Below are 21069 nucleotides of genomic sequence, written 5' to 3'. Positions count from 1 at the left end.
CTCCCATGTGTCGGCACCCATCAGTAATATATTCTCTCTTTTTTCTTGCTGCATCATTTTCCCAGCATATCACCATTGATACAATCCGTGGTTGAAGTATATCTGAGTTCTTTCTTGTTTTTTTTTTTGCTTGGTTTTTTTTTTCTGATCATGAAAATTTTGCGACAGATATTCACCTATGGGTATTTCTGTGGCTAATGGTAGTTTAGTTCTCTGTGGTGAATTCCTACGTGGGATGGTTGTTTCTAGGTTGAACAGCATGGGCATATTTCCCATTATAATGGCGTTTTGAAGGAAGCAGGGGGCTTAGTAAGTTACTGTTGTTGCACCAGGAGTCAGAGATTTCTCAGCCCTGAGACCCTACATCGCTTCTAGAGCCTCACTCGGTGGAAGGCGAATGCGTGGTAGCCTTCTAGAAGGATCCTGTGATCAGAGCGAGCTGTTACTCTTTACACAGCCCTGCCCAAGACTTCATTGTCCACCACGCCCCTCCCACAGCCCAGTGCACAGCACCCTGGGCTCTGTCCCTGCCACGCACACGCCACCATCAGCTTTCCTGGAACATCTTCCCACCCACTCTTCTCCTTGTCCTTAACTCCAAACACCACCTCTCCCTCATTCTAAATCCGTCTCTGCGCTATCTATAGCTTGCTGGTTGTTCTTCACAGCCTGTTCCTGCCTTCTACCCCATTTGCCACAACCGGCCCATGGAAAATTTACCAGTTCCATGTTAACTGAAGTTTTGTGTTGCCGTCACTGTAGAAGCACCAGGCCCGTGTCACAAATCACCTGGAGAGTTGGCCTTCTCCCCAGCAGTGGTGTTGGCACAACTGGTAGTACAGTGTGATAACCTGGACATCGAGGGTGGTGATGATGATGGTGGTGATAATGGTGTTTGTGTGTGTGTGTGTGTATGTATTATGTTTACTTCTGCTCGCTGACAGCATGTGTGTATCTGTTTGTGTGCACCCCTTCGCTGTCTGGATACACAAAAGTTCTTCCCCCTGATAGTTTCTTCTCTTGTCCTTCCACAACCACAACCACTCGACCCTGCCCTTCTTCCTCTAGCTCCTCAGTAACACACTTACTGTAGCCTCACCACGCTGAAAGCCTTGGGAACATAGAAAAAAAAAATGGAGCTACCATACTCAGCGAAGTGACCCTGCATCAGAAGGTCAGAGGTCACGTGTTGTCTCTCACATGTGGATGCTAGACCTAAAAGTGAAACATACACATACACACACAGGGTCACACATGGAATGTTTGTCATTGTGGGACTGTTTGGGTGTGTGTGGGTAGAGGATATTGGGGGGTGAACAGTACCGAATGCCTTGGATGTGTGAAGGAAACTCACTGGAAGTTGCTGGATACTAGGGGAAAGAGGGAGGGGCCAACTCAATCACAGTATTGTACATGCATGTGTGAAAATATCACTGTGAAACCTGTAAACCACCAGCATACCCCCCCCCCACACACACACGTGTGCACGCACATACACACACAGAATTATGGGAATGTAAAGTAGATCCTCTCTGGGGAGGGAGCATTACTGGGAGGAGAAGGGCAAGCAGAGAGAACCAAGAAGTTGGATGATATTGGTATGGAGGGATAAGGGAGAGTGATGTCGGGTGAGTCTGATCAAGGTGCATTGTGTGAGTATCTGGCATGTCAACATGAAGTCTAGCTTGCAGATAGATTTCTGCAAGAAATCAGATAATAAATTTTTGGAATGTGGGAAAAAATAAAATAATAAAAAGTCTGCAAGCTCCCCCCCCCAAAAAAAATAAATTAACAAAACTATCTAGGACCTCACCTTGGAGGAATTGCAGTTTTTTAGCTCTGCATAATTTTCTGGAGTCCGGTCTGTGTGCCATTGTGAGTGTCTGTTGTCTATTCATTCAAGTTGCGGAGTAGAATTCCATGCTATAGATATGCCAGCGTTGATTTAATTAGTCACCTGTCGAGAGACTCCTGGAAGAATTCTTTTCAGTGGTGGATCAAGTTAGCACAAGCCTTCAAACACAATTTTTTTACTGTGTGTGTGTGTGTGTGTGTGTGTGTGTGTTCAGTTTAAGTTTCCATTTCTCTGGGATAAATGTTGAGAGTGAAAATGTTTTGCTTTGGTTTTGTGAGAAACTGGATTGGTGTTTTTGAAGTCTGTCTCTGAGAGTAGAGGTTAGATTCTACGCAAAGGAACTTCCTGCTGCTCCAGGGAGTTGACTGGATTATTTGTTTGTTTATTTTATTGTCTATGCGTTTAAGCACAGCATACTGGGAACACGGAACAATGCTTAGAATGTAATTCACCACTCGATAAATATTTATAGATGAGTTGTGTGCGGAAGGAGTGAGGGGGATGCACAAATAAAGAACGTTGGCACAGGGATTAAACACAATAATGTATGTAAATAATTCTCGGAATGGCTAAGCACAGAGATGGATTTTTAGCACTGTCACCATGTTTGGGTGGCGTTTGGGCTGAAAGACACATGACTGAACCCTGTCCACGTTCCATCTCACCATCCTACAAGTGCCGTATCGTTTTGTGGAATTCTAAGAGTCTGCTTGTGTGATGAATATTTGCAAAGGCCACAGGGTAGGGATTGGAGTTTCATACTTTTAAGGTCTTGCTTAATTGTAACTACACACATCGTCTCATTTCGAAGTGGGACACCAGCCCTGTGTACAGCCTTCTTTATTTCATGCAAGCAAATTAAAACTCCTCCTACTTCGACCCTTTGCCTGAAAACCTAAGTTCAAGTTCATGTAATGTTTGGGGGTAACTTCGTTTGACCCAGAGTAAAAGTTAATGGAATACTGTGTGTGTGTGGGTGGGGGGAGATCTTGCTTGAGTTAAATAGATCCGGTTGAAGTTATGGGGAGGGAGGTCATTTTCTCTGTTGAACATGAACTCATGCTGCAAGTAAAAGGAGTATTTGGGTGTGGAAAGGTGTGTGTTGGTGCAGAGGTTTCACCTCAGAGTGCAAAGCCCATGGGGACAGCACAATACTTCATAGAGAAAGTGAGGGGTTCTCGCTTGCCCGCGAAAAGCACAGGTTGACAAGATGTCTTGATCTACGTAAAAGGAGCTGGTAAAGACAAGCCGTTCTCCTAATAAAAATAGAAATGAGGTTAGTTTCCCAACCCAAAACAAAACAAAAAATGCTATTGGAATGATGAGCTGTCATCCACGACCTGGACAGACCAGAAATTTCTTTGGTGACTATAATTAGGCTTCTGTGGAGAAGAGCAGGGCTCGGGAGTTGTGCCAGCAGCTCTCTGGAATTTTCTAGAGTCACAGCCTGATTTTATCTACAGGCCTTGGTGTGGTGAGGAGATCGAGGCTGACACAGCCCTGGGTGCCTGCCCTTGCCTGGGGGGGGGGGACACTCCAACCTAGGGTGTGGTCGGTAAAGAAGGGGTTTTCACACTGTAACTTGGGCCACTTACATTATTTTTAAAGAAGGAAGAGGAAAACTGTTCCTTTTTCCCCTTTACTAAACATGTCCTCATATCCTTTGTACAAAAGTGGGTTAATGCAAATTAATGATGAAAAATTGAAAGGGTAAAGGCCCCCTTCAATTGGATCACAACCGTTCACATGTGGGCGTAGACTCCAAGCTTACACTGGAGCCGTGCATGTATAGATCAGGGGAAACACACACACCATCAACACAGATGAATCTCACATAAAAGGGTATCTCGGTTAGTTTTGCCTCACTGTGACCAAAACACCTAAGGAAACGGAGTGAAAAGGCTGCTCATCCCAGGTCAAGGAACGATTTGTTTAAAAAAAAAAAAAAAAAGCAAGTCACCCAGTTAAGAATGATCTGATGGAAGATTCAGACCTAAAAGCCCGAACCTCACCAGGCTTTTTGATCATTACTCCACTGTGAATCCAGAGAGACGAACAGATGAACAGATGAGGTGATGCCCAGCCCCACGCCATACTCCTTTAGTCACTATTATTTTCCCTCAGGGAAAATGAGCCTCCTAGTGTCGTACAGGGCAATGAGCGATGCTCAAATGCATAATACACTTCAACCTGTGGAAGCCCTCATTGAAATGAATGTTCCATGGAACCCCATTAATGAAAGAGATGACAGCAACAGAATGAGAGATGAATTTCACAAATCCAAATATGAGACGTCTGTTATCAAGCCAATCAGTGAGAGAATGAGACTACTTTGATGAACACTAATATTTGAAATTGAGAGTATGGATAAGTGACATTGTTTTCAATTAGCCTCATAATAGAACGCACTCTTTTTAATTTGTGGCGTGATGATGAGAGAAATGCCAGCTCCCCACTAATATAGAGTTGTACAAAGGACTTGTTTTCACTTGACGATTTTCAAACAGCTGGGTCATGTAGAATGCAAGCTCTGTCTTCTGTCTTGTGGACATTGTATTTATCTGGACACCTCTGTGTTCTGCTGGGCATAGAGAAAGCATTCAAGATATAGTTGATCAGGGAATCAATTAATTAGGCAATAGGATGTATACCACAGAACATTCAAGATGTCCCATTCTGTCAACCGATACATCACAAGAACTGGCCAGAACTGGCCAAGGACAGTTCTCAGATGAGAGAAATGCACCAGTAATGAGGAAAAAGTTCCCGGAGAAGGTTCACACATTGTGTAATGCTGGATGAAGAGGCCGGAGAGAGAAAATAGGGCAGCAAGTCCCCTTCTGTAAGCAGGATGCTTTCCCAATCCATCTGAAGCTCCACATCCTCACGGGCGACCACGTTATCAGTGTGTGCCCAGCGCTGCCCCCATGAAGAACAAATAGACGCATGGATGGGGTTATCAACCTCATCTCCACCTCACTCCCTTGACAGGGCCAGGCATCCAAAGATACACATGTTCTTCTGTGATCGTTTATTTCATTAGTCCCTGAGCTGGCTGGGATTCGTACACTCATGTTATTAAAGCTGTTCTAGCAGGCAATCATCGTATACTTGGAAATGTTTTATACTCACTGGGCATAAATGATGGCAGTATGAGATTGCAGGCGTGGGGATCTGGAGGCAGTGGAGGAGGAGGCAGGAGAGGTAGCTCCAGGTTCACACAACTGAGATGCCATGCCCTAACTGGTAGGGGGTGTGTTTGAACCAGAGGATCGACACACTTGACTTTATGTATCACCTAAAAGCCCTCTTTGGGGCTGGGGATATGGCCTAGTGGCAAGAGTGCTTGCCTTGTATACATGAGGCCCTGGGTTCGATTCCCCAGCACCACATATACAAAAAACGGCCAGAAGTGGCGCTGTGGCTCAAGTGGCAGAGTGCTAGCCTTGAGCAAAAAGAAGCCAGTGCTCAGGCCCTGAGTTCAAGGCCCAGGACTGGACAAAAAAAAAAAGCCCTCTGTGGAGCTAATGTAAAGTGTGTAATGGAAAGAACAAAGGCAGAGAGGGGGGGTGGTGTGGGGTAGGGGGAGCAATCAGGGCCATATAGCTTTAAAAATAAAATGTAAGGTGAAGAGAAGAACACTACATGACATACTAGGAGAGTGACAGTGACAAAACCAAAAGGGTCTTTGTGGTTGGGAGTTGAAAAGAATAGGATGTGGGAATCTGATGACTGTTAAGGACAGCAGAGGTGGGCCAGTGTTGAGGTTTCAAAGTTAAGAGGGAGGAGCTTTCCTTAATGGTGAAGTTGTAGAGCAAGAAGAGCAGGTGCAGAGGGCTGACTTTGGGGACTCTGGGTGTAACAGAGAGGATCAGACCCCAGTGTGAAGACAACATAGGACCCAGTGTGAAATTCATGGTTATTCCTGAGCTATAAGGAGGTGTGTGTGTGTGTGTGTGTGTGTGTGTGTGTGTGTGTGTGTGTGTGTGACAGGACTAGATTGTAAAACCATAATGGGTGGGTGATGGGGTCCAGGTAATAAGAGACCAAACAAAGCACAAGCAGTGGCAAGCAAGGTCTGGTGTCAGTGGTGAGGGCACAAACTCTGCAATGCATACATAAAAGAGGGTCTAATGGAGGCGGGGGGGGGGGAGGGGGAGTGCATAGTTTTTCTCTCACAGGTCACTGTGCAGAAAGAGTCTTGATTCTTACACATGGGCCCAAGTGAAGGGAAGGTGAAACAAACTATCATCTAGAGAGAGGAGATTTGGTCTGGGGGAAATGAAAATAGCTTGATGCAGAGAGTAAGAAGATAATCACCTTTAGGGACCCTGTGAATATGCTTTTGAGTAGTAAAATATCCTAGGGCAGAGAGGGCTCTGGGTTGATCATGCCAAAGGGAAGAGCAGAATGGTAGGGGAAGCCCTGACTCAGCAGTTTCATCTAAAGGCAGCACTGGAAAAAAATAGCCCAATGCTACATCCATCTAGATCCTTCTAGAACCCTGTTCCCATCCTCTTCATGAATATTGAGCATGCGTGTGCCTTATGGCATCAGTACATGGCAGAATACTGTGAGGGACCGAGCTTCAGGTAAGGGTCCTCCTCATGGGGCCCAGAGACCAGGCCATACCTGAGCCAACAGGTAAGATGCAGCCCTCGAATGAGCAACACCTCTTACCATGGATTCTACCTGAAGGACTACAACTTTTGGGAGTGTCTAGAATGCAAACTGTGCCAGGGGAGAGCTTGAAAAACTGCAGTTTCCACTTCTGAAAGATTGGCCATGGGACCTTTGAAGTTCCGCAGACTCACCTGGCTGCGCAGGTGTTCTCTCGTCTCTCCTAGTTCACCACCAGCCATCCTCAGTCTTTCAAGCTGTTTCCTGTAAGCCAGGGATGGAGCCTCCCTGCCCTGTCTCTTCTTACCTGTGTGTCAGAGGTCAAAAAGGTCACAGCCAGCGTGGGTTCATTCAAGCCTGAGAGGTTGGAGGTGAAGTCAAGCCCAGTCAGAGTTGTTTGTGGATTCTTAGGTTGTCTAGATATATAAATATTTTCTCAATACTGAAGGAACTTGAGTGGGGGGAGTGGGTGTAGGAGGGAAGTCAAAGAGCCCTGCAGCCATCTTGCGTTGTGAGGGAGGAAGAGAAACATCCTCTGCAGGCGGGTGTGTCTCCTTCATCTCACATGGACTGGGGTTCCATCCAGAAAGTCAAAACACAGAGGGTAGGAGGGGTGTGCAGGCTTCCCAAAGTAGACCTTCCCTTCCCACATGTTCATTATGTGCAATCGCCACCAAGCTGGTTTTGTCTTTGCTGCTGCCTCCACTCCCTGTTCCCCCGCACTTGCATTCTGTCCTGTGCAGTGGGAGCCCACGCCCACCCTGCCCCACACCCAAGAGCACCCAAGCCCTGCTTCCCACCACCTCCTGAAAACTTTTTTTCAGTCATTTGCCTGCTCTGGGTACTCCCCCCGCCCCCCATTTAGAGAGTGATATTCGTTGGGTCCCACCTACCTGATGGTAGGTGGCTGGCGGGACAGACTCTGCCTCTGTGTACTTTGCTATTTTTGCAAGAGGGAGTGAGAGGAAAAGTATGCAACCGAGGAGATAGGCGGCAGAGTCTTTCTTTCTTTAGAAAAGTATCGGGCAGTCTACGGATGGGTTAGTGCCTTCTCCTCCTGTAAACAGGAAAGAATTAGAAAGCGAAAACAATGTTGTACTAGAAAAGTGGGTGGCCAGGGTCAATGACAGATTTCTGGAAGGAGAAAGCCTGCCGGCAAATTGGCAAAGAGTAATGTTTCAGGAAGCTGCCTGCTGGGTGTAGGTGTTGTAAACAATGTTGAAGGAAAAGGTGATGATGATGATAATGATTTTGGAATAAGCATTGCTGGTGATGCTGCAGGTTACAGCCGATGATGGAAAGGTTCTCTCTCTCTCTCTCTCTCTCTCTCTCTCTCTCTCTCTCTCTCTCTCTCTCTCTCTCTCACACACACACACACACACACATGCACACATCCCAGTCCCAAAGGAAAAGGCTGTTTTCTCAATGAAGCTTGTTGAGATTGATAACATAGAGAAGGAGGATATAAGAGAGTGATGGAGGAGGTGAATTTAATCAAGGGACATTGTATGCATCTATGGACATGTCAAAAATGAACTCCCCCCCATTGTACAACTGACATTCATTAATTAAAAATAAATTCAAGCTAGGTGCCAGTGCATCATGCCTGCTTATAATCCTAGCTACTCAAAAATAAATAAATGAAAGAGAGAAAGAAAGGAAGGAAGGAGGGAAGAAGGAAGCAAGGAAGGGAGGGAGGGAGGGAAGGAGGGAGGGAGGGAAAGAAAAAAAGAACAAGAAACAAGCAGACTAGGGCAGAAAGATGATTTGTATATATTGCTATATTATAATCGAGTGATTTCAAAACATTTTCTTAAGCAAATACATTCAAATTCCTTGACTTTGCTGTATTTGTGTATCTTTCTGTCTTTACATGTATCCATCTATCTGTATGGGGAAATGCTTATTTTACTAACTGGTCGGGGATAGAAATGATAGAGAAAGTAAAAATCTGGTAAGAGTGGCTTCTGTTTACTGGATAGTTGCTAGATGGGAGGCTGCAGTCTTCGGACTTAAATGTATTCTTTTATCTTTTTAATAACTTAATTAAGGAAGGGAAAGTATTATCATTCCACAGTCAAGGGATGGAGCAGAGGGTTTTTGTATGCTGTTAGTGGATCTCCTTATGACATTTGCGCCCAGGTCTATTGTGTACTTCAATCACATTCACCCCAGGGCCCCCTCTTGTTCCCTTCCTCTTCCTATATGTCCCTTCCTCTTCTCCAATGATGCACCTTCTAATTTCATGTTTTTGTTTTTAAAAAAAATTAGATTCTTCATATAAGGAAAAAAAACAGATGGTATTTGTCTAAAATTGACATAACCCCACTCTACACTGAATAACTGTGCATATGTGCCATGTTTTCTTCATCAGTTCATCTACGGGTGGACACATAAGCCGACTCGAGCTTGGCTCTTGTGAGTGGTGCTTCTACTCTTGGGGTGTGTGGGTATCTCGCTTGTGCCTGGATTTGCTCTCCATTGGAGTTATGCCCACGAGTGGTGCGGCGGAGTCACAAAGCAGGTCTCCTTTCAGTTTGTCGAGGGACCTCCACGGTGGCTTCCGCAGTGGTGGTGCCAGCTACATGGCTATGGACAGTGGAGGCGGGTCTCTTGTGCCCCCACATCCTTACCAATGCTTGCTGTTGGTCCTATTTGTCATGAAGGCCATTCTGACTGGGATAGGACGAGACTCGGCCTCTTCTGATTTGCATTTCCCAGACCTTAGCAGCCAGCAGACATTGGATCTCAGTTGGGGCAGTCGTGAGGCAGAGCCAGGCTTGGAGACTCAGGAAGGGGGCTCCCTACAGGATGGGCTCCAACCTGGAAGGGTCCCCAGACATCCAACCACCAGCGCACACTTCCAGTGGCCTTGGAAGCGCAGGGCTGTGTCACCGTGGAACATGAGTACGTTCTGCTGCTCCATCATGTTCCACCTGCATGACCTTCATTAAACCGTGACCTCATGGGTCAAGGAGCTGAGGCTGGAAGAGGGCGTCAGGCTGGGGTGGCAATGAGCTTGCAGGGGTGTTGATGGGGGGGAGGGCAGAGGGGCTTCCTCAGCCCTACTGAACTTCTCATACCACTTACCTCGTGCTCTTGACTCTTTGACCTAAGACGCACTTTGCATTCATTATCCTAGTGGTTCCCAAATGCTGGCCCACAGACTCAGCTGATTCTGTAATGACATTTCCGACAGATTGCAGCTAAATGAGAAAATTAAGGGCAATTTAGTGAAAATTTTAATAGGCCTAAATTTAATCAATTTGAAAGGCTGTCCTTTATTTTGAATATGTCCTTCTAATTTTTTTTCCTTTGGGGTGTAAAAAAAATGCCCTTTCCTTCCTGAAATGATGAGGACAGCAGATGGTGTGTGTACGTGTGTGCGCACGTGGGTGTGTGTGTGTCTCCTAACTTGCTCATAGATGTAAAAGTTATTGTTTTTTGTGCAACCCCATCACCTTAAAAAATACTTTTATTGTAATAGTCCTTAAATTAAAGAGGAGGACGGAAGTCTAAGAATCACTGTTGTTTGATGCGGGAGCTATTATTGCTCCGTGTAGCAGAAGAAGAGAGCACGACTCCAAGTGGCTAGCTCAAATGCCTGTATGCAAACCCACTTGGCATGTCCCTGTGGACTTGGATCCCTTCTATCATGAGAAAACTGCTCTGTTTGCAATAATGGCCTTCGATGTCCTGCCCCTCGCCACAGATGAGGGCTGTGTGGCCATGTTTAAAAGCACAAGACAGTAGGCTTTCTTTTGCTGCACTGGCTCAAGGTGCGGGAGCAAAGAATCCCCCTGGGAAGAGCTCCTGTGCCCTTTCCCTTATCCACGGCTTCTCCTGGCCCTCTAAACTGTCACCAGGTGGTTTTGTGTAGAGATCAAAGCTGACATCCCTAGCATGCAGGAGAGGCAGTGGGTGAGGTGAGCGCGGGGATCGATACTCCAAGCTCCCATCTGTGGTCCCCCATTCGGCAGCCATACCACAGCTGCAGGTGATCTGGTGAAATGGAGAGGAAAGGCCTGCTTTCCCCCTCTCCCCCCAGCTTTCCCCTCACTGGCTCAGCAGGCAGGAGGGGAGGGAGTCTAGCCCAGGCCTGGAGGAACAAAAGACACAAATTCATGCTCTCTAGCTTCCTGGTTTCTGTACTAGGGCAGGTGTCCAGCCAGCGTTGGTGAGGGAGCTGGAGAGTCAGACATACCTGGACTCTGCAAATCATTTGTCTCCCTTCTTTCTACCAAAGCATATGCAGGTTTTCTTGCCTGGGCATCTGTTTCACTGGAGCCTGGGCACCTGCAGAAGTGGTGGGCGAGGACTCGAGTGCTCTCCTATTCCTTTCCAAACAGATCCTTAGAAAGCTGGGCCCCTAAGAGGGCTTGCTAGACTTAGAAATGAGGTTCTAAGCTGTGGAAACGTTTAGCCTTGTGACTGTGCTTTGAGATTCTAACACTTGGGGGCCAACCCAGAGCTTTGGCAGGGCCTGGAGAAGCTGATTCCCTTTTATCTGTTTGTGCATGTTAACTCTCCAGACCACTGCAGCGCTGGAGTTTTGGCATTTTCATGGACTCACCAGAAAAATTCCCTCTGGTTGGCAGGAAGGCAAAGATTCCCTAGGGACAAATTTAATAATAAGAATAAGAACAACAACAACAGCAGTGATGGTTCTCAGTAGTTGTCATTGCAATCATAAGGATACAATTGTTTCTCATCATTGTACTTTAAAAGTGCTGAGCAGATACACTTGCGAAATCTCAAGCAATATGAATCTACACAGAGCAGAAATGGAACATCTCCAGGTCTCCCTGGCTCTTACTGTGAATGCAGAAATCTCTGCCAGTTTGAACCATGTCTTCTACATCCCTTTCTGTGCATTTTACATATGTTCATGTGTGTGTGTGCATGTGCCTGCATGTGTGTACTTGTATGAGACCATCCAAGCCTGCGTGTAACTCTCTATGTACAGACATACATGTAAAGGGATGGTGGGGTTTCCTGTGGTCTGGTAGCCTTTTCATTATATAGATAAAAATTCCTTAGAGATCTTTCCTAAGAGTTTTCTAAAGGGAAAACACACAAATAACCCTGGTTCTTCTTAGCTCAGACTTCTTAATACAGAATTGTTATTTTGTGACCACGTTTCCCCCATTGCTCTGACTTCGCTCCTGCAAGCAATGGCGAGGCAAATAGTCCTGGTCAAGAGCTGTGCTCCTCTAAATACTAGAGCAGGACAGCTGTGGCCAGCTGTGGCCAGCGGTTACCTTGAGAGAGATGCATGTTTTAAATTTCAGTAAGTGAATACCAAAACTTCCAAGCCTTAACCAATTCTGACTCCACTGTCTGTGTTGGAAATCATCCATTTCTTTAAAGCCAAAATTCATGCCTAGGTGCATTTTATTTACTTAATTGGTCGATCTTCCTTATTAATCTGATGTCAATCTTTGGAGCAGAAGACAGGTGTGTAATCTGGACAACCAATGTAGTTTTGCAGAGTTGGGAGTGGGCACAGGCCTGCCTTTGCATTTCTCTTCATGCATGTGTGGCTTATTTTCAGTCCAGTGTTCACTGCCAACCCACACTAGAGGCTACAAAGCTTCGAAGAGTTTGAGCACCTTTTGCACAAAAGCAGGCTGTCATCTCCTGCCTCCATCCCATTCTGGCATGCAAAGTAATTGTCTAAATGGTTCTGTCTGGGATAGGTGCTGCCCATTGCTCTGAAAGAGGAGCCGTGTCCTCATCTGAGCCATGCTGCAGCCACCAAACTCCTAACTCAGTGCTCCAGAGTGAGCACACATTTGTCTAGAGAGCTATGCCCCAAAACAGAGTGGGGCTTTGGATGTGTGTGGGGGGAACCTCAGAGGGACAACTAGGCACTGAGACTTCCTTCCATTACCTAGGAGCCAGAGTAACAAACAGAGCTACAGAAAAACAAGAGCAAATCCCATCATCTCACCTTCCTCTAATAGAAGGAGACTGGGAGAAATCCGTTAGCCTAGTGCCTCTGGCTCACACCTGTCATACTCGCGACAGTGGAGGCTGAGATCTGAGGATCCGGTTCAAAACCAGCCCAGGCAGGAAAAGTCCAGGAGATTCAACTCCAGTGAACCAGAAGAAAGCCAGAAGTGGAGATGTGGCTCAAGTGCTAGCCGTGTGTGTGTGTGTGTGTGTGTGTGTGTGTGTGTGTGTGTGTGTGTAGGGGGTGGAGGTGGGGACAAGTGAAGGGACAGCTCCCAGCCCCTGAGTTCAAACCCCAATAACAGCACAAACACCAACAAGCCACATAAACAATCAAACCAAGATGTGTTTTTTTTTGTTCCATCCAAATGTCTGTTGCCTCCATTCATTGAGCCAGAAATTCCGAATTTTCTGAGTTTTTTTCTATACTTTAAGCTCCTGTATTTAGTGAATAATATACAGGCGAGAATCTTTGCAACTTTTCAGCATTACAGGTACCCAAGTTCCCACTGCCCCTGGGCAGGTGGGCCACCAGCAAGTTCCAGAATTCCTTTCCTAAACAACTGTGAGGCTGGACAGTCAGGTTGGAAGTTGAAAGACTCCAGGGGTTTTCTTCAAGCTGCAGCAGCATTTTTCAGAGCGGGTTTACTTCAGTGTGTCTGCCCAACCCGATTCCCCTCGCCCCTACATCCAGACCTGCCAGTGGCTTGTATGCTCCTTCTATACCACTCATTCCCCTTTGATTATGCTGGACAATCATTTATTTCTTAGTTTTTCTTGTTATTTTAGGCCTTCTGCCCCAAACCTCCATGGTTCCTGCCCATGCTAAGGGCCTTTGCCCTGTCTTGCGGATAAGCTCAAGGGCCTGAGCCAGTTCCTTGAGTGAAGCACTCATTCCATAGCATTCAAACGTGTGAACAAGTAAGCCCATCAGAGACATAATAAATAATAGACTTATCTAGAAATACTTTCTAATTAGGGTGAAGACAAGGTTGTAGCTGATGGATATGAGATTAAAAAAATCCTTCTAAATGCTATCTTCACATTACCACCGGTCGGGAGGTCCTTCTTTCTCTCTGACTAGAGTCTTCCTTGCTCCAATGTTCCAAAGCATAATGATTCCCACAGAAGGACCGTGTTAGTGAAATGTTTGCTCTTTTGACACTCTTAGAAAGTTATTTTTAAAAACGCAACCATGGAAGAAGGGGAAAATATCACGTTCTTAGGTTAATGGCAAAGTTGGGGAAAAGGAAAAAAAATTACAAATACTATTGTGTAGGTCAAAGGAAAAGTTTAGTGGTTGCCTTGCGGTCGGTAGTCTCGCTTGATGCTGACATTATCCTTTGATGGATCACTCATTATTTTTGCACACTTTCAGCCTCTTACAGGACATGTTTCGTTATTCAATTGCGGGGTCCTTGTGGCTGAATGAAGCCAGCAGGGCAGCCCTTGAATGCAGCACAATCCATACACACCAAGTGGTATTGAGTGCCTGGAATTCTTTGCAAAGAGAAACAAGAGGTTTTCTTGCCTCACCCCCCACCCCCACCCCTACCCCAATTAGGTCACATAGAAGAAACAGCCCAGACCAAGTACCATTGATGGGCCTTTTTCCCCCTTAGCCTGTTGATAATAGAATTCAAATTCAGAATCTTCAGTGGCTGCCTGCAAGCCTGCCTGGCAAAGTTTGGGCATCCAGACAGTGATAGTAGTAGCTGTAAATAGAGGGCTCAGATGGATTTAATTTGGCGTTGCCGAATGCTCTGTGTTTGATGAACATGCACCACACCGTTGTTACCCAGGGTGAAATCACTTCTGCAACCTCCCTGGGTGTTTGTGGAGACTGTGCTTGTGTGTTCGCACACATTTGTGGAGTGGAGTGTGGGTTGGGTTTGTCCAGAGTGCTGAATAATTTTTTTTGACATCGCTGGAGGAGGGCTGGATTCTATTGCTGTACTTTATAGATTTCCAGTGTTCCTGGCTCCCAAGTTCAAAGGAAAGTCTGAGTCATTATTACAAAACGGGTCTGTAAGGAATTCAATCACGGCAGAGTTCTCACCTGTGGTAGAAACCAGCCAGAATGGGAAACCTGTGTGGGCTCAGTGCAGGGGTAACAGTTATTGGATCCTTGCATCAAGTATTTGTTTTTCATTAAACCACTTAGATAAGGTCTTATTAAAATGTCATGTATTATTTATCACGTTCCTTATGAAAATGAGCTGGGGAGAACACTGCACTCTTTTCCTGGGATATTTTCAGTCTTTTCTAAGTGCCAAGAAGAAAGAAAAAGAGTAAAGGAAGTTGGTGAGTCCTGTCTAGGTCCAGCAAATGGCTTGAGTCAAACGGAAGGACTGGGGAAGGGAAAGGGAGAAATGCAAAGCAAAAATCCTTGGTCTTTATTTCTTCAGTGGTTTTTATTCTTTTTTTTTTCTCTTTTGCTTTGGGAATTGAAAAAATAAAAGCAAAAGACAGGGAGAAAGAAAAAACAAATCGAAGCTAGTGTGACACATGTGGATCCTAAAACATCAGAGAGATAGAGAAATTTTCAAACTAACCCTTGCCATCTGTCTTGCTCAACAGCAGCAGAGACTGGTCCCTACTTCTTCGAATTCCAATTCTGTTAAAGCTGAAGAGTTAAACCTGCTCGGCAATCCGTATTAAATTGGTGAGAGGTGTGTTTAGGGAGGCTGGATTTTTTTGCAAGGTGAAAGTCCTTAAGGATCAAGGTCTGGGTTGGAGCTCAGGGTTTGCTACCCTAAGGTCTTTCTCGTTGTTGATGGCTTTTGGAAATCAGAATATCAACAACAATAAACAAAACAATGGAGTTGTGGAATCCTTCCTTTCCTTTTCTCTCTAAAGCCTTTGGATTGGCCTACAGAGTGAGTTATCTTGTAGCAAGCTGAGGGGTGAAGTCAGGCCCCATTCTTTGCTCTGAGTGTCTCCAGGAGAATGCATGCAAAGAGCCCTGGAAACCCACCCTGGATCCTGTCCTAAAGATATCCGTCTCAGCCATTCTGATGCTGCCTGCTGGTCTGATATAAAGCTACAAAATAGCTTAACTTTTCTCCCCCCTACTCCCCCCCCCAAAAATATAAAAATCCTTCTCAGGATATCTTTGCCATGTAATACCCTGAACCCCCACCTCAAGGTCTCTTTCAGGGATCCCAACCACCAAACAAACAAAAAAAGATGTTCAGGTAGCTGACCTCTTGCTTTGGAAACAAACAAAACAAGGAAAATCCAATCATGGGGTCAAAAATCTGTATTTTTTTTCCCTTTATTAAAAAAAGGGGGGAGGGGAAACTATTCCCGATGAAGATTTTATTGCTGGGGGGGGAGTAAAAATTCACCCCCTTTCGTGGGGAAAAACGATTGAGAGTTCAGAGTCTTCATATTATTTTCCCCTCACGATGTGCAGATCGCACATCGCGTTTCATTTTTGCCGTGAAGACTCCCGAAATCCACTAATGAATAATTATGACTTCATAAAATAAAGGGGAGGGGAGACACACGCCCACACTCACTCGCACAACAGTTTAATTTGCCAGAAGAAGGCTGGCCGGGCGAGGTGGGGGGGCAAAAAAGGAAAGAAAATAAATAAACCCTCGCGATTTGCGCTCTGCGGCGGAGGACGGTCCTCTCTCTCCTGCGGACCTGGTGCTGAGCGTTTGAGGGGAGCGGAGAGTTGGGGGGGGGGCCCGGGAGAGGCACCTTGGGGTTCACCTGCCGCCTCCGGAACCGGCCGGCGGGGCGCCTGCTCCCCGGGGGTGGGCGGCCAAGGCCGGGCCAGCGGGAGGGGGCTCCGTTGCGGGGTATCCCTGGGTAAGAGGGGGGGGGGTCCTCAGACGTCCCCCCTCCCCCGCCCCAGCATCGTACAAAGGGGAATCCCCTCCCGGGGTGTGCATGCACACGCGTCCCGGGGAAAGCTGCGGCTGGGGGTCCCAGCTGGGCGGGCAGCCGCATTCCTGGTCCAGCTTGCAAGCGAGGATGCTGGAGACAAGCGGCGCGCGCCGCCCGCCCGCCCGGGGCCGGTGCCCAGCAGACGCGATTTAAATTCTGTTGAGTCGTTAAAATAATAATAATAATAAAAGCAAAGGAAAAAGGAGGCAAAAGATTAAAAAAATAAAAAAATAAAAATCCACCACACAACCGGCCCCACCGATGGACCCATTTGACAATTAGAAGAGGCCAAGCAAGCATCACCAGATCCAAGGAGTGAGCCTCACCGTGAGTCAAAATCTCTCGCCTTCCCTCCCTCCTCCCCTCTTCCCCCTCCCCTGTCCTCCCTTCTCCTTTCCTCTCCCCCCTCTTTCACCCTCCCCTTCCCTCTTTCTCCTTCTCCTCCCCCCTCCCCCCTCTTTCTCTCCCTCCCTCCTTCTCTCCCTCCCTCCTTCTCTCCCTCCCTCCTTCTCTCCCTCCCCCCCCCCTTAGCCTCACCCCCATTCCCCTGTATCTACAGGAGTCCAGTCACTTTCATACAAGTAGCCTTTGCTCATTTATTCACCTTCAGGGGGTGGAAGGTGTGTGTGGTGGAGGGGGGAGTGGGGAGAACTTCCACTTTAAGAGAGATTTAAATAAAGGAAAGGGAAAAAAAAAAAAACCGACAACAAAAACCCAGGCCCAACAAGGCAGCTGAGGGCGAGATAAAGCGCTACAGCTGCGCAGGGAAGGCACCAACTAGTTTCCTGCCTCCCGCAAGTGGCTTAGTTGGAGGCTGATAAACGCTTGGATCTAGCAAACCCGCAGGCGAGGCAAGCCAGGGAGGAGGGACTCCGGGGCGCGGTGGGGGGGAGGGAGGGAGGGAGGGAGAGAGAGAAGAGAGAGAAGGGAGAGAGAGGAAAGAGAAAGACAGAGCTACTGGTGTTTGACTTTAAAAGATAATTAGCCCAAATTAAAAGAAAAAAGGAAGAACCTGGTCACATCCAGGCGAGAAAGAGAAAGAGAGAGAGAGAGAACGAACGAGAACGAGAGAACCCGGCAAGGTGCTTGCATGCGAGCGTGCCCACTCGTGCTCCTTGGGTGCCAGAGGCAAAATGCAGCATCCTCTGACGGGGGCCACCTGCGTGGCGCTCCCCAACGTGGGCGTGTGTCCCCAGCTCTCCTGTGCCTTGACTTTCATGTACTTGCATCAGGTAAGGCGCGTGGCCATTCTCCCGGAGGCTGCCTCCTGCTTGGCCAAGCTGGGTACGGCTGCGCTCCGTGCTGGGTGCTGGGTGCTGGGTGGCTTGTGGTCGGTGGGCTGCGCTGCGGGGCCTTTTGGAGAGTCGGGGAGGTGGAGGAGGAGGCGGCTCATGCGTTGGAGCCAGGAGGATCGATAGGAGCCCCTGGATGTCCCTGCAGACCTAACATCAAGTGCCGAACCCCCCTGCCCTCTTTTTTTTTGGGGGGGGAGGGTACACCTGACTGAATACTTTGAAGGATGGTTTTTGAGTCTGAGGACCCGGGAATTTGAAATGGAAAACTGCCTGGCTTTTTTTGTTGGGGGGGGGGGGATCTTATTTCTTATGGCAGAGCGTCCACTGGTGTCTTAAGTCTAAGAACCCTTGGGTAATGAGACTGGGGTGGGGGGGGGTGTGGTGGTCTGCAGAGACATCCAGGTGCTTCTAGTTGTTAACAAGGTGTGAGTGTGTGCATGCATGTGCTGTCCACGTGTGTATGTGATTTATTTTTCCTTAAGTTTCCCTATGTTTTGTGTGTGTGTGTATATATATATATATATATATATATATGTATATATATTCAGTCTGTAAGGGATGGAACCATGTGGATTTCCAGAGCCTCTCAGCTCCAGAATCTGCTTTCAAACTCCAAACTCCAGTCATAGCTATGGTGGTGAGTTCGGGGAAGACACTTGCCTTTGTTGGCTAAGGAGTGTTTGTTTTTAATCCCCTTACCCACCCGCCCCCCTTCTCCCCTATTCTGCTTTTGCTGAGGGCTTCCAGATTGGTTTTCTTTCCATCCAGTGTACATTTCAGAATCGTTGGCTGCTAGTACCTGAGGTCTTTCCCTGGGACCTCTGGGTCTCTTCTGCGGAGAAGGGCACCCCCACCTCCCTGGTTGAGAAGAGAGCTTGGGGCTGCCTTGTGGGGTGGCAGGCCAGCTTCATGGGTGTGCAGCCACTGGGGGTTCCTAGCTGGTAGGGTTATCAGCCAGATGGAAAGCCCCCTCCCCGTTTTTTTTTTTTTTTGTTGTTGTTGTTGTTTGTTTTGGTCACCCTCAGGTCTGTGAAGTTTCTGAGTGATTGTAATGAATTTAGTCTATTTTATCCCCCTACCAAGTCACTTTCTGGTATGGTTTATTAGGCTGTGTGTATTCCTGTGTTAAAGGAAGTTCTTTGGTAGAGTGAAAGGGGGTTCGGAAGGAGTTCTAGGTCTTTTTCCTCACAGACTCCAGTTCCAATCTGTGTTATAGGAATATGTGTCTTCTTAAAATGTCACGATTCTGTTTGGAACATTTGGGTAATTTGTTATCAAGTTGGTTGCCTCCAGAAAATATTTCTTAACACGTATTTTTCTTCTCCCCCCTCTCTCTCTCTCTTCTCTCAAGCCTTTTTGAGAACAGCCCTTAAAAAAACAAACCAGCAACTTGGAAAGAGCAAATTGGTTTTTATCTTTTTAAAAATTTCTTTCCTTGCACGTCTCATTAAGGAAACCTTGTCAGGAAAAGATGGCTCGGGAGCTTATTGATAACACGTGATTTCTTCTGTGTCTCCCATTTCTCAGCCTTCGCCATGAAATGTTGGTAAATGGACGTTACATCAGTTCCCCTACCAGAAAAGGCAGGGAGCAGGCATTTCTTCAGATGGATTGAAACAGGTCATTAATATGAGTCCATCCTGCATTCATGTGCTCTTTATTAATTAATTGGAACAGCGTCACCACACAGTCACCACACAAGCAAAAGTCCCCAGCTCTTTTGATGCTCTCTCAGTTTCTTTGTACGCTACTTTCCCCACCCCTCAAAAATAAATTAATCTGTGAATTTGAGGGCTAACCTTGCTTGATATTTAGTTACAACTCAGGAAGAGGGGGATGGTGACTTTAAGTGAGAGATGAGTCTTGAAGTGGGAAGGGTGATTGTACGGGATCAAGCCCTAGGCTCTCAGTTTCAGGTAGCCAGTCTCCCCCCCTCCTCGCCACATACACACCCAGAAAACACTCTTCTCTGGAAAGGGAAACTCAAAGGAAACCATAGCAAATATTTACAAGTGCATAAATGAATATCACAGTTCTCATATAAAGAGATGTTTGTGTGTGTGCTTGCATGTGTGCAATATGCTTTGGTGTGCACTCTGCCCTTGAAATGACTTAATGCTTTCAGTGAAAATGGTTATAATGTGATGCTGAGAAATTGTGTGTGTGTGTGTGTGTGTGTGTGTGAGAGAGAGAGAGAGAGGTGTATTTTGCTGAGCTTCACTAAATACCTGGAGTACAGGGTAGGCAGACATCTGCTGGTCTTATTTAGTATCAAGCTTTCTGGCCTTCATTCTTGCCCCTTCTCCGGTCCTCCCATCACAAGAGAAGACATGGATCTTGGGAGTCATCTCTCTTGGTTTCTCTTCTTGACTGATAATCTCTGTCTGAGTTTCCTGTTGGCTGCTTTTATGTAGCTATATCCAGTCCATAGGTTGATTAAAACAATGTAAACAGTTCACAAACTACTTGCCTATATAGACTCTTTCTACCTGAATAGGAGCACTGTAGTTTTATTCACTATTTCTTTTTAGCTATCACAGTATGGCTGTCTAGTCTAATGAGCAGAGAGAGAGAGAGTGTGTATGTGTATGTATACACATATGTATATAAATATATATGTACAACATACATATGTTGTATATACATTTATATACACACATATGATGAATCAGTAATACCTTTGTTAGAAAAGAATTTGTGTGATTTAGAATGAGGTATATTTTAGAACTCTCATTCTAATTGCCTATCATAATAACATCTAATTAAAGCACAACTACCTTATTTTGGAGCAATTGTCATTTCTGAATGCAGAAATTCTGACATTTCTTCACGGCCATGTATTTTCCTGGATCGAAGCTTCATGGAAGGCCTGTTTCTTATCCGTGAATATTTCCAATCTTCAAGGAAATTCACTTCATCACATGCTTTCTTTGCCTGAGTATTAACATCTAATCTTTCTTCTGAAAGTCTCCCAGATTTGTTCTTTCAGACAACTCTATTAAAAAAAATCAATTGAGATGCCTTCGCATACAAGTCTACTCTGAATGACCAAATGAAACCCACGAATCATTTTGCCCCAAACAGCTTAGGGAAAAGACTACATGAGTGTTTATATTATTTGACTGATTCTGTCTCATTTATTTATATTTCCCAGTCACTTTTCTTAGGATAGATGCTTTCCTACAGTTGCAATTCCTTCTAGTTTCTTGTGGTTTTCTCTTTCTCCCTCTCTCTCTCCCTTCCTCTTCTCTCCCTGTCCCTTTCTCTTCCTCTCTTTTCTCCCTTCCTCTCCCCTCTTCCTCCTCTCCCTCTCTTTCTCTCTCCTCCCCTCCCTCTCTGTCATCTGTCTCTGTCTGTCTGAGATACTACAGCCACTGAAATGATGTAGATGCATCGCTGTGACACCCAGAAGTGAAGCCTGATGATGTCATCACAGGCTTTCCT

At 46.3% G+C, this 21069-nt stretch overlaps 1 protein-coding gene across 4 annotated transcripts in view; it reads left to right on the top strand.

Moving 5' to 3' along the window:
- Rbfox1 (RNA binding fox-1 homolog 1) overlaps nt 1–21069 on the top strand; it is a 929373-nt gene that overhangs the window by 595515 nt on the left and 312789 nt on the right. The window contains exon 1 of one of the 4 annotated variants that reach the window (XM_048332269.1): nt 17402–17562. The exons of 1 other annotated variant lie outside the window; for it this stretch is intronic. In XM_048332269.1, coding sequence (XP_048188226.1) covers nt 17464–17562 — 99 coding nt within the window. In that variant the 5' untranslated portion in view covers nt 17402–17463. Of the gene's footprint in view, nt 1–17401; nt 17563–21069 lie in introns of those variants that run through there. 2 more of the 4 variants (XM_048332275.1, XM_048332272.1) reach the window with 2 other exon arrangements.

Source organism: Perognathus longimembris, chromosome 23, assembly GCF_023159225.1.
Source record: "Perognathus longimembris pacificus isolate PPM17 chromosome 23, ASM2315922v1, whole genome shotgun sequence".
Classification (NCBI taxonomy): domain Eukaryota; kingdom Metazoa; phylum Chordata; class Mammalia; order Rodentia; family Heteromyidae; genus Perognathus; species Perognathus longimembris.
Note: the sequence above shows the minus strand (reverse complement) of the source record. Positions and strands in the feature narration are given on the sequence as shown.